General features: G+C 53.7%; 2 protein-coding genes across 3 annotated transcripts in view; one reads left to right on the top strand and one right to left on the bottom strand.

The window, feature by feature from the left end:
- The first annotated feature begins 5,839 nt into the window (after positions 1-5,839).
- ISL2 (ISL LIM homeobox 2) lies at positions 5,840-9,080 on the top strand. The gene is made up of 6 exons (XM_032699953.1): positions 5,840-5,897; positions 6,833-7,022; positions 7,217-7,476; positions 7,587-7,870; positions 7,971-8,141; positions 8,273-9,080. Exons 1-6 carry the CDS (start codon positions 5,840-5,842, stop codon positions 8,387-8,389), a joined length of 1,080 nt encoding a protein of 359 aa, XP_032555844.1. The 3' UTR covers positions 8,390-9,080.
- Positions 9,081-10,529: 1,449 nt separating this feature from the next.
- The window catches only part of SCAPER (S-phase cyclin A associated protein in the ER), a 141,798-nt gene continuing 139,608 nt past the window's right edge, over positions 10,530-12,719 (bottom strand). For both annotated transcript variants that reach the window (XM_032699951.1, XM_032699952.1), the window contains exons 31-32: positions 12,598-12,649; positions 10,530-10,983 (exon numbers count right to left, since the gene is read on the bottom strand). In XM_032699951.1, the coding sequence (XP_032555842.1) occupies positions 10,889-10,983; positions 12,598-12,649 (147 nt within the window). In that variant the 3' untranslated portion in view covers positions 10,530-10,888. The remainder of the gene's footprint in view (positions 10,984-12,597; positions 12,650-12,719) is intronic.

Here is a 12,719-nt window from a genome sequence, read left to right as displayed (position 1 = left end):
CTAATTAAAACATATGGAATCCAGCTAATACAGCCTCATGACTAAGGGATTTAGAGAAGAGCAGGAATTTTTTTTATTAGTGCTATGATGGTCCCCTCTGTCACGGGTCATCCTTAGCTTACTCCTCCTGCAATCACTGTGGGGATAGCTGACTCAGATAAATTAAAACAGCTTCATTTGGGAAGCTTCCCCAACACACGAAAGGATTCGCCTCCTAATCTGTCAAAATCCAATAATGTTAAAGCAACTGCAACCTGCTTACAGCTCAGCAGGGCTCCCGAGCCAGTGGGCAGGACCCAACGGCCCAGCACTGGATGGGACAAAAACCCACCTTGGAAGCAGCAGCAGGAGAGATCTCTGCTGCTGAAATATTTTGTGTTAAGTGCTGTGAGCTCACATGTCCTGGTTCAGCCACCCCAGGACATTGCCAGTGCCCCACACCCACCCCTTCCCCACAGCCACAAGTTGTACACAGGGTGGGACATGTCTCCACAGAGTCCTGCTCTCTGCCCCTCCTCATCACTGGCACAAAAAAATCACCTGAACAGGTCCGACACTGGAGTTCCTTTATAACAGAACACCACCACAGATGTACCTAATGCTCTGCCCAGATCACAACCACTCACCTGCATGTCTCAGAGCAGCAGCTGGTCTTCAGGAGGCCTTACAGCCACCTCTGGAAGGGGAGAATGCCACAAGTCCTACTTACAAAGTGGGGTACAGAGGAAAGAGGTACCCCAAATCCACCCCATAGCAGAAACAACCCTCCTCCTTATACTGAGCCTACAAAACCACCACAGGCAGGTGTTTTCCCTTTCTTATAAACTCCTCTCACTTGCTAATCATTTCCATGTGCCAATCAAGTAACAAGGGAGTTAGGGAAGACATCACACCACATCTCATCCCATTTGCTGCATATTCCTAGAGAACAAGATCATCAGGGGAGTTCAAGAAACCCTTTCTTGCCGAGGTCACAGGCGAAAAGAGACCCTCATAACCTCCTGAGAGCAAAGGCTCAGGTTACCTTGGAAGGCAGCTTGTCCTGCCCAGGAGTGGTGGCGGTTTGTGCAGAGGACAAGGGAAGCGACGCTGGTGGGGAGAGCTCTGGTCCCCTCCCAGTGCAGACACCTGCAGTGGGTGTTTTGGGATCTGCCACCCTCCTCCTGCACACAGCTCGCCTTGTCACTAATGGCAGATCTGTGTAAAATTCTCTGCCAGGTTGTAGCAGCATTATTTTTTAAACAGGTAGCTGCTTTTTCTGCCCATTATGCTGCTGGAAAGGAACCCAGATGCCACTGTGTTCCCACTGTGCCAGCCCAAGCCATTCCTGCAGTAGCAGGAACAGTCACCCCATGAAATCACCCCAGGGGAACAGCCCTTTCCACGCCTTCAAGCACTTTTCAGGGAAAGTCGCTCTCCTTTTTTCTTTCCATTTCACCTCAGTCACTAACACTTTTGTGTAAGCACAGTAGCTGCACTAGGCCTCATTTTCAGTGTTTTGGGACCTTCTTGATTTTTGATGTTGCAAAGGCTGTTAGAGAGGAGCACCTCCTGGTGAAGTTACCTGCAGCTTATGGCACCTGGTGACAAAGACTAATGTGCCTCCTGCTTGCCCTGCCACAAAGTCTAACATGAAGTCTTACAACTTAAGTCTACAACTTAACCATTGCCTTTAATCCTGCAGATAATGGCATAACAAGATCCAGTGTCTGAGGGCTGAACCGAAACTATACACTTAGTTTGCCTTTTCAGTGAAAGTAGTTAACAAGCAGGAACGAGGGGAGCAGAGCAGTCTCTCCCGCACTGGCAGGCGACATCAAGACCAGATGCATCTCTGGGAGACATGACTGAGGTAAACCATAAATTAACAGGCTCACTGTGAGGGAAAAAAAAATAATAATAATACTGGGTCCAATTGCACGGTCTGATATGAAGGAGGCCAGAGGAAATGGGCCAATGAGTCCTTTCTGCACCCATGAACTTTCAGAACCCTTCTTATCCGGAGGGGAAAAATGGCAAGGGCTCCCTTTGCCATGTTACCATGGCTGATTCTTAATCACTAGCAGGGCTGGCAATAGCTCTTGTGCAACACCACTTTCCCCAGCGCTGGGCCCTGTTCCCCTGCAATGCTCCCAACCCCTGCTGGTCTCAGAAGAATTGAGCCCAAAGCTCCGCATAGCAATTCAAATGCATCACCAGACATTAGGCCACCGGGTTAACCACTGTTTAATTTCGTCACATTTGTTTGTGAGTTATGTACGTGCCTTTCTTTTGTCAACATCTCCTTTTAGAAAGGATATTGATTTTGTTTTCAAAGGCTCTTGAAAATAAAATGAATGGCTACATTCTAAGGAAGAGTCATTTTCTCAACAGCTGTAAATAATTTATTGTTCGCAACCCACCCAGATCAAAAGATACTTCATCAACTGATGTGGCAAAATCTGGTGCAAGCTGCATTTCTATTATCTCAGATCCAATTAACCATTTGGAGCAGACTAAAACATAACTAGATCAATCCAGAATCAGATTAATATCCAATCCATAATCACATTAATCACAATCTGTCCATAATTAGCCATCAGATAATCCCATTGGACAGGAGGTGACATGCAGTATCCCATTATCTCATTAATTATCTATTTTCAGTATCAGACATTGTGCCCAAACACAAGGAAATGTTTTTTCAAGGAAAAATGGATAGGGAATTCTCCTTGTGCTGCATCCACCCCATCGAAGCCCCCAGTGGTTCAATGTTGGAGTTTTACAACATTTCTTTGTTTTTCCATATTCTATTAGAACTAAGAGCTGGTTTTTTTTGAGAGATGTCATCTTTTAAAATAAAATATGATTATCTTAGGAAGATGGATAAATAAAACATTTGTTTCATGTGAACAAGTTTATGAAAGAAAGAAAACCCTTCATCAAAGGTTTTAATGGTAACATGATAACAATAGCTTTGCAATGCTAAATCTTATTGCAGATGGTTCCTGTCCTTTTTTGTAATGTAAGTGAAATTGCGTTCCATCTGTTTTAATTTTATAATGGACTTAATCCACGGCTGGCTCTGAAAGAATCAGCGTTTACTGCCTTTGCAATCTGCTGCAAACAAAAAAATTGTTACCGTTTCCCCTTTCTAGAGGAACTCGCATTTCTCTTTGGGAGCATGAAGCAGAGCTCCTGTGTAGAGAGCGGGAAGTGCTGTTAGCCGGCCTCACCCCTGGCCAGGCAGCCCCTGGCAGCTCTCGCCCCAAAGCCAAGCGGAATTGCCCCAAAAGCCATTGGAAACGCTGAACACTGGGTGGAGGAGAGCACGGAGCAATCAGCGTGGCAGGAGAGATTGCGTTTGGCTTTGACTAGCAAATGCTTCCAGCAGTTCCAAGTGACCTGAAAGCAATTTTCCAGAGGTCCCTCCTGGCCTGATTTATTCTATGATTTTATGATGTGCTTTCCCTTACCCCCCCTCAGATGAACCAACAATTAACTTGTTCGTAAAACACGGTGGTATCGAGCTGCTCCAATGCCTCTTGTACCTGTAGTCATTTTAAAGATTTTTGTACATCACATAGAGGAGCTTCAGGGTTTCCCTGGCAGGTAATTTTTTGGGATTTTCTACTAAAGTGCCTGTGCTGCATTGCCTACCCTGTTCCTGCCTGCCTGGCCCTGAAGTGAGTCCAGTCCAAACGTACCTGCCTGGTGTTCAGGGCACGTTGCTCTGTACTGACACAGGTGTGCCTGCAGCACAGCTTTGCGCCAGTTTGGAGACGTTTGGCTGGCTCAGCCGTAATCTTTCTTTTTCCTAAGTTGGTGGGAGGTTTGGGAGAGCAGAGAAGATCCTGCCCTCGAGTGGGAAAAGGGTGATGCAACATGGAGCATCCCTGCCAAGCTGCTGTATTCTTAGACGTGTCTCATTCTCCTATCACTCTGACATTTTATTTTTGCATTTTATTGTTAACACATGCACATACTGACTCACTCAGGACTCTGTGGATTCCAGCTCAGGCTGAAGTCACCCTTCTGTACCCTCTCTTCTGCCAGGTGCCCAGGCATGGACGGGACAAATTGTGCTGCCCCACGGCCATGGCAGTGCTGTGGAGGTTCCCATCACCCATCCCACGGGGTCACCCCAGTTTGAAGAGTCAGTCAAACTTTTCTAATTTTCTTCACACCACTCACCTCCCAGCCCAGCTCAGCCACTGGCAAGGCAGGCAGCAGTCACATCACAACCCCCGACAGGAACCATGGCCACCCTGCCACTACCACACAGGTAGGGACGTGTAAACCTGCCCTGCCCTGAGGATGTCGTGGCCACACTGCACCTCTGCACCTCTGCACCTGCAGGGATGCCAAAATCCCGTGATGACAAGAGTCCCTGCTGAAGTGGGCACCCCAAATACCACCCTCCTTCCTCCCTCAGCTGTTGCACTAACTTAAAGGTTTGCTTTCAACATTTGGGGTCCTCAGGGGCTGTGGTCAGGCTGGGGAGAACAGGTCAAATAGTCCAACACCAGTTATCAAAATCGTCCTCGTCCTCTCCCCCTCCTCAGCTTCTGGGGTTCCACACCTACAGGGTGCCTGACTCGTACAAGCGCTTCGGCCAGAAAACCCACCCTACCTCCCTCCTCCCAGAAAAATGAGCCCAGCCTGCCCATCCTGAGCCAACATTTAAAATCACCATGTCCTTCCCAAGCCATACAGGTTGGTCTAGGCCTGTCAAATACCGTGTGTAAAATTAAAAAGGTGATTGTGTGGAGTAGAAGGACAAGGCTGAAGCCCCAAGACAGCAGCAATCTCAATTCCAGCACGTATAAGCTTTCCCGGACCTTTTGAGCTACTCGTGCTGCTGTGCTGCAAAGTCTTCGGCAATTTAAAACCGAGTCAAAGGCCACTGAAGTGCTCTCCCTATTTTCCTGCTAATGCACAGGAAGCCCATGGAGACTGGGGGGAAAGAGAGAGGAAAAAAAGAACAGAAGGAATAAAAAAGCAACAGGAGAGGTTAAGCTGCAGGAACAGCACGGGATCAGGTGCATGAAAATGCAGTAAAATACTAATTTTTTTCCTGCTAATTTCAACTCATCACGGGGCTCCTGCCCGGAACGGCGGCCCCGACGATGCCATCGGTCCCGTTCGGGTCCGTCGAGGCGGTCCTCCCGCACACGGTCCCCAGCGAGGAGCCGCTCCGCGGGCGCGCAGCCTTGAGCCCCTTCCCGTCTGCCGCGGGATGTCCCGCCGCGCCCGCCCGCGGGCACCTGCCTGCGGCACGCCGATACGGGGGGAAAAGGGACAACGAAATAAAAGGCAAAAGAGAGGGGAAGGAAGAGGAAAGGAGAAATAAAAGCAGCAAATAAAAAGCGAACTAAAAGTCAAGAAGAATAACAGGGAAAACAGAAGGGGGAAAAAAAGCTACAATGAATCTCCGTCTCCTCGGCCGCCGATGCCGCCGTCCCCTCCGCGCACGGGGCCGGGTCGCGCCGCGCCGGGCGGTCGGAGGGTGCGGCGGGCGCGGGGCGCGGAGGAGCCCGTCCCGCTGCGGAGCGCGTCCCGCGGCGCTCGGTCCCGCCCGCCCCGTCCGGGCCGGTCCCGCGGGGAGCGCGCCCCGCTCCGCGCCCATTGTTCGGCGCCGCCAATCCTCGGGCGCTCCCGCGGCCGCCAATCGCCTCCGGGGGCCGCGGGTGAGGTCAGCGCCGCCCCCCGCCCGCGGCCGCTGCGCGCTGACATCACGGCCGGCCCGGCGGGGCGGGCCCGGGGGGGCGGGCGCGGCCCCCGCCCCGCGCCGCGCGGGTAGTGGTGGAGCGGCGGCGCCGCATCCCGCATCGCTGCCGGTGCGCAGGGGGCCGCCCGCATGGTGGACATCCTCCTCCCGCGGCCGCTCCCGGGCGCCATGGGGGAGCCCTCCAAGAGTAAGTGCGCGCAGCGCAGCGCGGGGCCGGGGCGGGCGGGTGCGGGACGCTGCGGTCGAGCCCCGCGCCGCCGCTGCCGTCGGGTGGGCTGACAGCTCCGGGAAGGGCTGCGGGCTCGGCCCGGGGCAACTCCGGTGCCGCTATTCCCGTTCATGCCCAGCGCTCCCCGGCCCCTCTGGCCCCGTTTCTTACCGAATGCCTGTCCTTTCAGCTGTCCGCGCCGCTGAGCTCATTGCTTTCGGCTCTTTCAATTTCTTTCTCTGCTTCCCTCTCCTTTTTCTTTCTTTTCTTCTCTCTTTCACTGCCCGTGTTACCGTTTTTCTTTCTTTCCTTCTCTCTTTCGTGTTTCAGTTTGTCTTTTTTTGTTATTAATACTTCTCTTTCCGTTTTTGTTTCTTTATTTCTCTTTCTGTTCTTCTGGTTTTGTTTGGTTTTATTTCTTTCTGTCTCTTTGATTTCTTGTCTCTTACTGTTTTCATTTGACCGTGTTCCCGTTTTAACCATCTGGGTTTTAGCTGGTTTTGTTCCTTTCTATCATTCCGTTTTATTTTCTTTCCTTCTTTCCTTCAGTTTTTCCTCAGCCTTTGTCTTATCGTTTCTGTGTTTCTGTTTTTATTTTCCTTTGCCGAAATTCTACTTTTACGTCTCTGTCTTTCTGCCTTTATTTCCCTTCATCAAGTTTCTGTCTTTTTTTTAAATTATTATTATTATTATTATTTCTGGCTGTATTCATTTATCTCTTTCTGTGTTTCCATCCTTTCTGTCCACGTTCCTGTTTTTATTTCTTTTTCTTCCTATTTTGGAAAAAAACCCAAAACAAAACAGAATAAGAAAAAAAGAAAAAGATGTAAAAAAGCTCAAGTGCCTTTCCCTAATTGCTGGCGTCTGCTGTGGCACACGGCCGGCCCTGACCGTGCCCCACTCGCTCCCGGCAGGGCGGCCGGGGCTGGCCCTGTGCGCCGGTTGCGGGGGCCGAATCCAGGACCCCTTCCTGCTGCGGGTGTCGCCGGACCTGGAGTGGCACGTCGCCTGCCTCAAGTGCGCCGAGTGCGGGCAGCCTCTGGACGAGACCTGCACATGCTTCCTGCGCGACGGCAAGGCCTACTGCAAGCGGGATTACAGCAGGTGACCCCGAATGCGCCAACGCTCGTTAGGGGGGGGGAAAAAAGAAAGGGCAAAAAACCCCAACCCGAACCCGAAAAAGCACAAAAGCCCCTTAAAACCCCCGAATTTCCCCCAACGAAAACCTGACTCTCGGCCGCTGCCCGCCCCCGCGGCGCCGCCCGGAGTCGCCCTGACGGCGCATCGCATCCCCGCAGGCTCTTCGGCATCAAGTGCGCCCAGTGCCGGGCGGCCTTCAGCAGCAGCGACCTGGTGATGCGCGCCCGCGACCACGTCTACCACCTGGAGTGCTTCCGCTGCGCCGCCTGCGGCCGCCAGCTCCTGCCCGGCGACCAGTTCTGTCTGCGGGAGCGGGACCTGCTCTGCCGCGCCGACCACGGGCCGCCCCCCGACGGCGCCGCCACCCGAGGGCCGCGCAGCCCCGCGCTGCCTCCGGCCGCCGCCGCGCACCTCGCAGGTACCGGCTCCCCGTCGGGGCGGGCGGCGGGGCGGGGGAGGTGTCCGGGGGGCTGCAGGGGCCGGGCGGGCGGCGGCGCTGACGGTGCGCGTCCTCCCCGCCCGCCGCAGAGCCGGTGCCCGGGCGGCCGCCCGCCCCGCGGCCGCCGGCGCACAAGGCGGCGGAGAAGACCACCCGCGTGCGGACGGTGCTGAACGAGAAGCAGCTGCACACGCTGCGGACCTGCTACGCCGCCAACCCGCGCCCCGACGCCCTGATGAAGGAGCAGCTCGTGGAAATGACGGGGCTCAGTCCCCGCGTCATCCGCGTCTGGTTCCAGAACAAGCGCTGCAAGGACAAGAAAAAGTCCATCCTCATGAAGCAGCTCCAGCAGCAGCAGCACAGCGACAAGACGGTGAGCGCCCACCCGCCCCGCCGGGGAAGGGAATTGGGGGTGGGGGTCCAGGGCCAGAGAGCTCGGGCGGCAGTCGCGCTGAATCCCCGTGTGCCCGCAGAGCCTGCAGGGCCTCACCGGGACGCCGCTGGTGGCCGGCAGCCCCATCCGCCACGAGAGCGCCGTGCAGGGCAGCGCCGTGGAGGTCCAGACCTACCAGCCGCCCTGGAAGGCGCTCAGCGAGTTCGCCCTGCAGAGCGACCTGGAGCAGCCCGCCGCCTTCCAGCAGCTGGTGAGCCGCGCCGGGCCGCCCGTCGGGCCGCGGGGGGCGGGCGGACCCCGGCCCGCCGGGCCCGGGCGCTGCGGGAGGGGGCCGGGGCAGGGGGCGACCGCGCCGGGCCCTCACCGCCGCTGCTCCCCCAGGTCTCCTTCTCCGAGTCCGGCTCCTTGGGCACCTCCTCCGGCAGCGACGTGACCTCGCTGTCCTCCCAGCTCCCCGACACCCCCAACAGCATGGTGCCCAGCCCGGCCGAGACGTGAGGCGGCCCGGCCGCCCGCCGCCGCGGGACCTCCGCATGCCTGCGCTCCCTGCATGAGACACCCGGCCCCGGGCCGCTCCCAGAGCGCCGGACAAACGCCTTTGTTTTTTAATTATTCTTATTTAAAAACAAACAAAAAATATGTTACTGACGGCCAAAAAAGCACCGGGATCCTCGCTGCCTTCACCAGACCGGAGAGAGAGTCCCCGCCCTGGTTATTTCGTTGTTTTGGGTTTTTTCCCTGCGGATTTCGATGTTTCTTTTTTCCCAAAGAAACGTGGATTTCCCCGCTGGAGCCCGGCACGGTGACAGGCCGCCTCGCCCACCGCTTGCGCCGGAGACGGCTATTCTTCCCTTTTTGGAAGGGAAAAGGAAAAAAGAAACTACAAACGGGGGAGAGACTCCCTCAGCGTGCGGCCGCGGAGCCGGCCCGGCCGTCCCTCCGCGCCGTCCAGCCTCATCTCACGCCGATGCCTCTCCCGGGCCGCGGCGCCCGGCCCCGCACGATCGCTGGAAAAACGGGACACGGAAACGAGACTTTTTAACGGGAAAACCAGTACTAATAATAAGTTATCAATGGACGGAGGACGGATTGTTTGCGCCTTTAACGATCAAAAGTAAGTTATTGTTATTTATTGTCAGAGTCAGCGGTTGAATAGTGGAATTAAGTATTTTGGACTTAATAAAAAAAAAAAAAAAAAGAGAAAAAAGGAAAGGAAAGGACTGAAACGAAAAAAAACCAAAACAAACCCAAAAAGGCGCGGAAGGGCGGCAGAGGGGCGGGCGCGGACCGGGTCGGGACGGGCACAGCCCCGGCTTTTTCCGCACGGCCTCCCCGCACCGCGTTAATCGGCTTTCAGAACCGGGGCCGCTTATTTATAGCCGGGGAGGCGGAGCGCAGGTTTCCCTTTCGGAGCAGCCCCCGGGCTCGGCCGGGTCGTGCCCGCACCTGCCGCGCTGCGGAGCCGCCTCGCCTCCTCCCCGGGCGTGGCGGGGGCTTCCCCGGGGCGGCGGGGCGAGGCGAGCTGACCCCTCGAGCCTATCCATCCCCCCGTCCATACTCAGGCGGCGGCTCCTTATCTGCCTCTGGCATCACCTGGGAGCGCGGCGGGGCCGATCCCGCTTCCTCCCCGTTACCCGGGCGGGACCGCTCCGGACCGGCTCCCAGCGGGACCGCGGGCCCGGAAAGCTCCAGCCACAGCACGCTGCAACCCCCCTACCCTCACCCGGGCACCTGGGGAGAGCTGGGCCCTGACCGAGCCCTCCGGGCTGCAGGGGATGGGCAGCGCGGCGCCGGAGCGGCTGCACCACCCCGAGGGGCTGCGGGGCGGCCGTGGGGAAAGGGCCCCCCGGGCGAGGAGCCGTCGGGGCCGCCTCAGCCCGGGGCCGCTCGGCACCGCCGGGGTGGGCTGTGCCCCGGCCGGGCACAAGTCTGGAGGGGTCTGCCGCTCTCCCAGCCCCGCCGCGGGGCCCCCGCCATTACCTGGCTCCATCCTGGTCGCACTGGGGCTCCTCGCGTTCTCCCGGGGCTGGGCCGCAGCGGGGCCGCAGCATCGCCTCAGGCGGCGCGCGGCCTCCCCTCAGGCGGCGCGGGCGGGACCCGGGTGCGGGCCGGGCCGGACCGGGCCGTGCGGCCGCCGCAGGGGCGGCGCGGGGCTGCCCAGAGAGGACTGTCCCGCTGCCTGTCCCGGTCCTGCTGCCTGTCCCGGTCCCGCTGCCTGTCCTGGTGCCCGCGGGCCGCCCGGGATCGGGATCGGCCCCGTCCCCGCCGCAGCGCGGGGCCCGCAGCGCCTCCCGCCCCCTCCCGCGGAAGCGAATCCCGCCCGGCCCCGGTGCGCCGCTGGGTTTTGCTCCGCGGAACCTTCCCCGCTCACAGAACATCCCTAGGTTAAACCAGCGTTATTAAAGTCTTACCGAAACGTTAAAAACGGTGAGACATGGTTTAAAAAATCCGTATTACGTGATTTATCCCAAATTACCAAAAAATTATAAGCAAACTTTCCCCAGAGCCAAATCTAACGAATTCTTTTGATTAGATTCTGATTGACTTTTGATTAAAGCGAAAGACAGCTTAAGGGGCTTTTTCTTTCCTATCTCCGAGTCCTGTGTTGCTTATAGTACTTCAAACACACCAACATTTGTAACACAGAAGTCACACCAGACAGAATAAGTTATTTTATTACAAGATATATAGAACATATTTTCTCTATTTGCAACCTTATTTCAGCAGTTCTGCAGTGCAAGTCCCACCACATCACAGGGTAGAAAACACCCAAATCATGACATCGGATATGTGAACGAAATAAACTCAAATTATCAAAATTACAAAACAGAACTTGGAAGTATCTACAGTAGTTATGATATAAATAGTGCAAATTATATATCTACAGAGTAAGTATTTAGAGTATCAAAACCGTTTCAGAACAGCCTTTTAAAGAAGGTAGTCAGCAGGAACTGGTCAGTGTGACGATGTTAGGGATTCGAAAACCAAATACAACACTTATTTTTTCAAGAAGAACTGTCGAGCTTCTTCCCAGGACTGCCGCGGGAATCTGTTGGACAGCTCAAGATAATCTTGAGAACCGAAAAATTTTTCTGTTGAAGACAGAACATAAAATTACCAAGTTGTTCCCTCTTAAGATAAGATGGCAATAAAACAAGAATAACGAACTTGCAGCCAATTTGAGATACTTTTACTCCCCTCCCACTCCCAAAATCTTCTCAGCCCACGGGGTGACACTTCTGTGGAGCTTGGGACATCGAGGGCCATGGCTTTAAGAATGGGGGCAGAGGCTCTGGTGAGCAAAGGCTTCCATTTGTAAGCTTTTGGATCAGGCTCTGCTTTGCGCAGTGGAACATTATACAGCTTTACACACTTTACGTTCTTGGACCCACCAGGGACCAGCTCAGCCTCGTTCAGCTCTGGGCAGCCTCAACGGTGTTTTCTGCTCAGCAGCTTTTTTTCCACGGAGGGCTGCGGAGGAGTTGTGCTCCCTGACTCCCAGAGCTCATAGCACAAGTACAAATGCAGCTTTCACTGCTACGAGTGAACAGGACTGCACATGTGGGCACATGTTTGAGAGTCCGACCCTCCACACGGCACCCAACAATGAAGTTTGTGCTTTCAGGTTGTATTCCCATCGGTGTTACTATTCCCATTTGTGTTTTGGGGACACCATCCTTCACATTCAAGTGATATAATGGATAAAAATAATCCTGCTCATACTATTACTGAGACAACTTTTTTGCAACTGGGGAATGTTTAGAAACCACACTCACATGTCACCACATAGTCATCTTTCTTTAAAAGTTCATCCAGTTTGAATAGTGAAAATAAAAAGCAGTTTTCCATTTGGGTTTTAGATGTTTCTTGAGCAGATTCTCATGCAAACACAAACCTGGAAAGTTTGTGCTGCAGACACTGCACAAGGCTGCTTCAGACTGAGAGGTATAATGTTGACAGTAAAAATCTCCATAACGTTACATTAATTTCATGTGTTATATTTTATTTTTTAAACGCAAAGCTTATGTTTTAGACCTAGAACTGCTCATCTCTTGCCAAATGTTGGGCAAAATGGTGGTGGATTTTTGTTTGCTATGAGGGAGAAACGATTGTCCGAGCGATGTTCTTTATTGTGAAATACAGCTAACTCAAGAACAGATGCCCATCAGCACTTGAATTTTAGATGTGTTTAGCAGGTAACAGCCATCTCAGCTGAGAATATTTCAAATGTAGCCTAAAGAGGTTACATGCATTTTAAATAATACCTTAATAATGGAGGGAAAAAAAAAATCACACCTCTTCTGCAAACTGATGAACGTCAAATAACGATTACAAGACAGTATTTTACAGATTTTTGGCTCCCCAGGTGTATTGGCATTGCTGCATGGCTTCTGCAACCTAAAACTTTTGAAGGCAGCCTTTGTGACAGCTAATTAAATATGTGCAGGTACAGTATCACATTTTAAGACATGATACCACACAGCATTTAATAAAGATTAACAGTCTGAATCCCTGATACAATGAGCAGAGGACTGGAAGACAAGTCAGGATGTGAGGGAGCCTCTCTCCAAGCTGTAAAATCATGCTGCAAGTTACTGTATTTCTTTTATCGTGATGCAGACTCAAAAAATTTAAATCGCAGTGAAATATAATATCCACACATTTTGTTAACCGACTGCTACTCTGTTACACTGCATTGAACGTACCCCTCTGCTGAGATAACTGATTATCCATTTGGCCTGAGCTCTGTGCAAAATCCTACGGGAAAAAAGAAAAAAGGCATCAGGTTTTCAGATCTTACACCCGAGAAATTAAATCAACATTTTTA

Source organism: Chiroxiphia lanceolata, chromosome 12, assembly GCF_009829145.1.
Source record: "Chiroxiphia lanceolata isolate bChiLan1 chromosome 12, bChiLan1.pri, whole genome shotgun sequence".
Lineage (NCBI taxonomy): Eukaryota > Metazoa > Chordata > Aves > Passeriformes > Pipridae > Chiroxiphia > Chiroxiphia lanceolata.
The sequence above is the reverse complement of the archived record's forward strand: the minus strand, read 5'-3'. Positions and strand labels throughout refer to the sequence as shown.

Coding starts and splice junctions, on each gene's coding strand:
- ISL2 (XM_032699953.1), top strand. CDS start 5,840: ATGGTGGACATCCTCCTCCCGCGGCCGCTCCCGGGCGCCATGGGGGAG. Junction 7,871..7,970: donor AGCAGCACAGCGACAAGACG/GTGAGCGCCCAC, acceptor GTGTGCCCGCAG/AGCCTGCAGGGCCTCACCGG. Junction 8,142..8,272: donor CCGCCGCCTTCCAGCAGCTG/GTGAGCCGCGCC, acceptor CTGCTCCCCCAG/GTCTCCTTCTCCGAGTCCGG.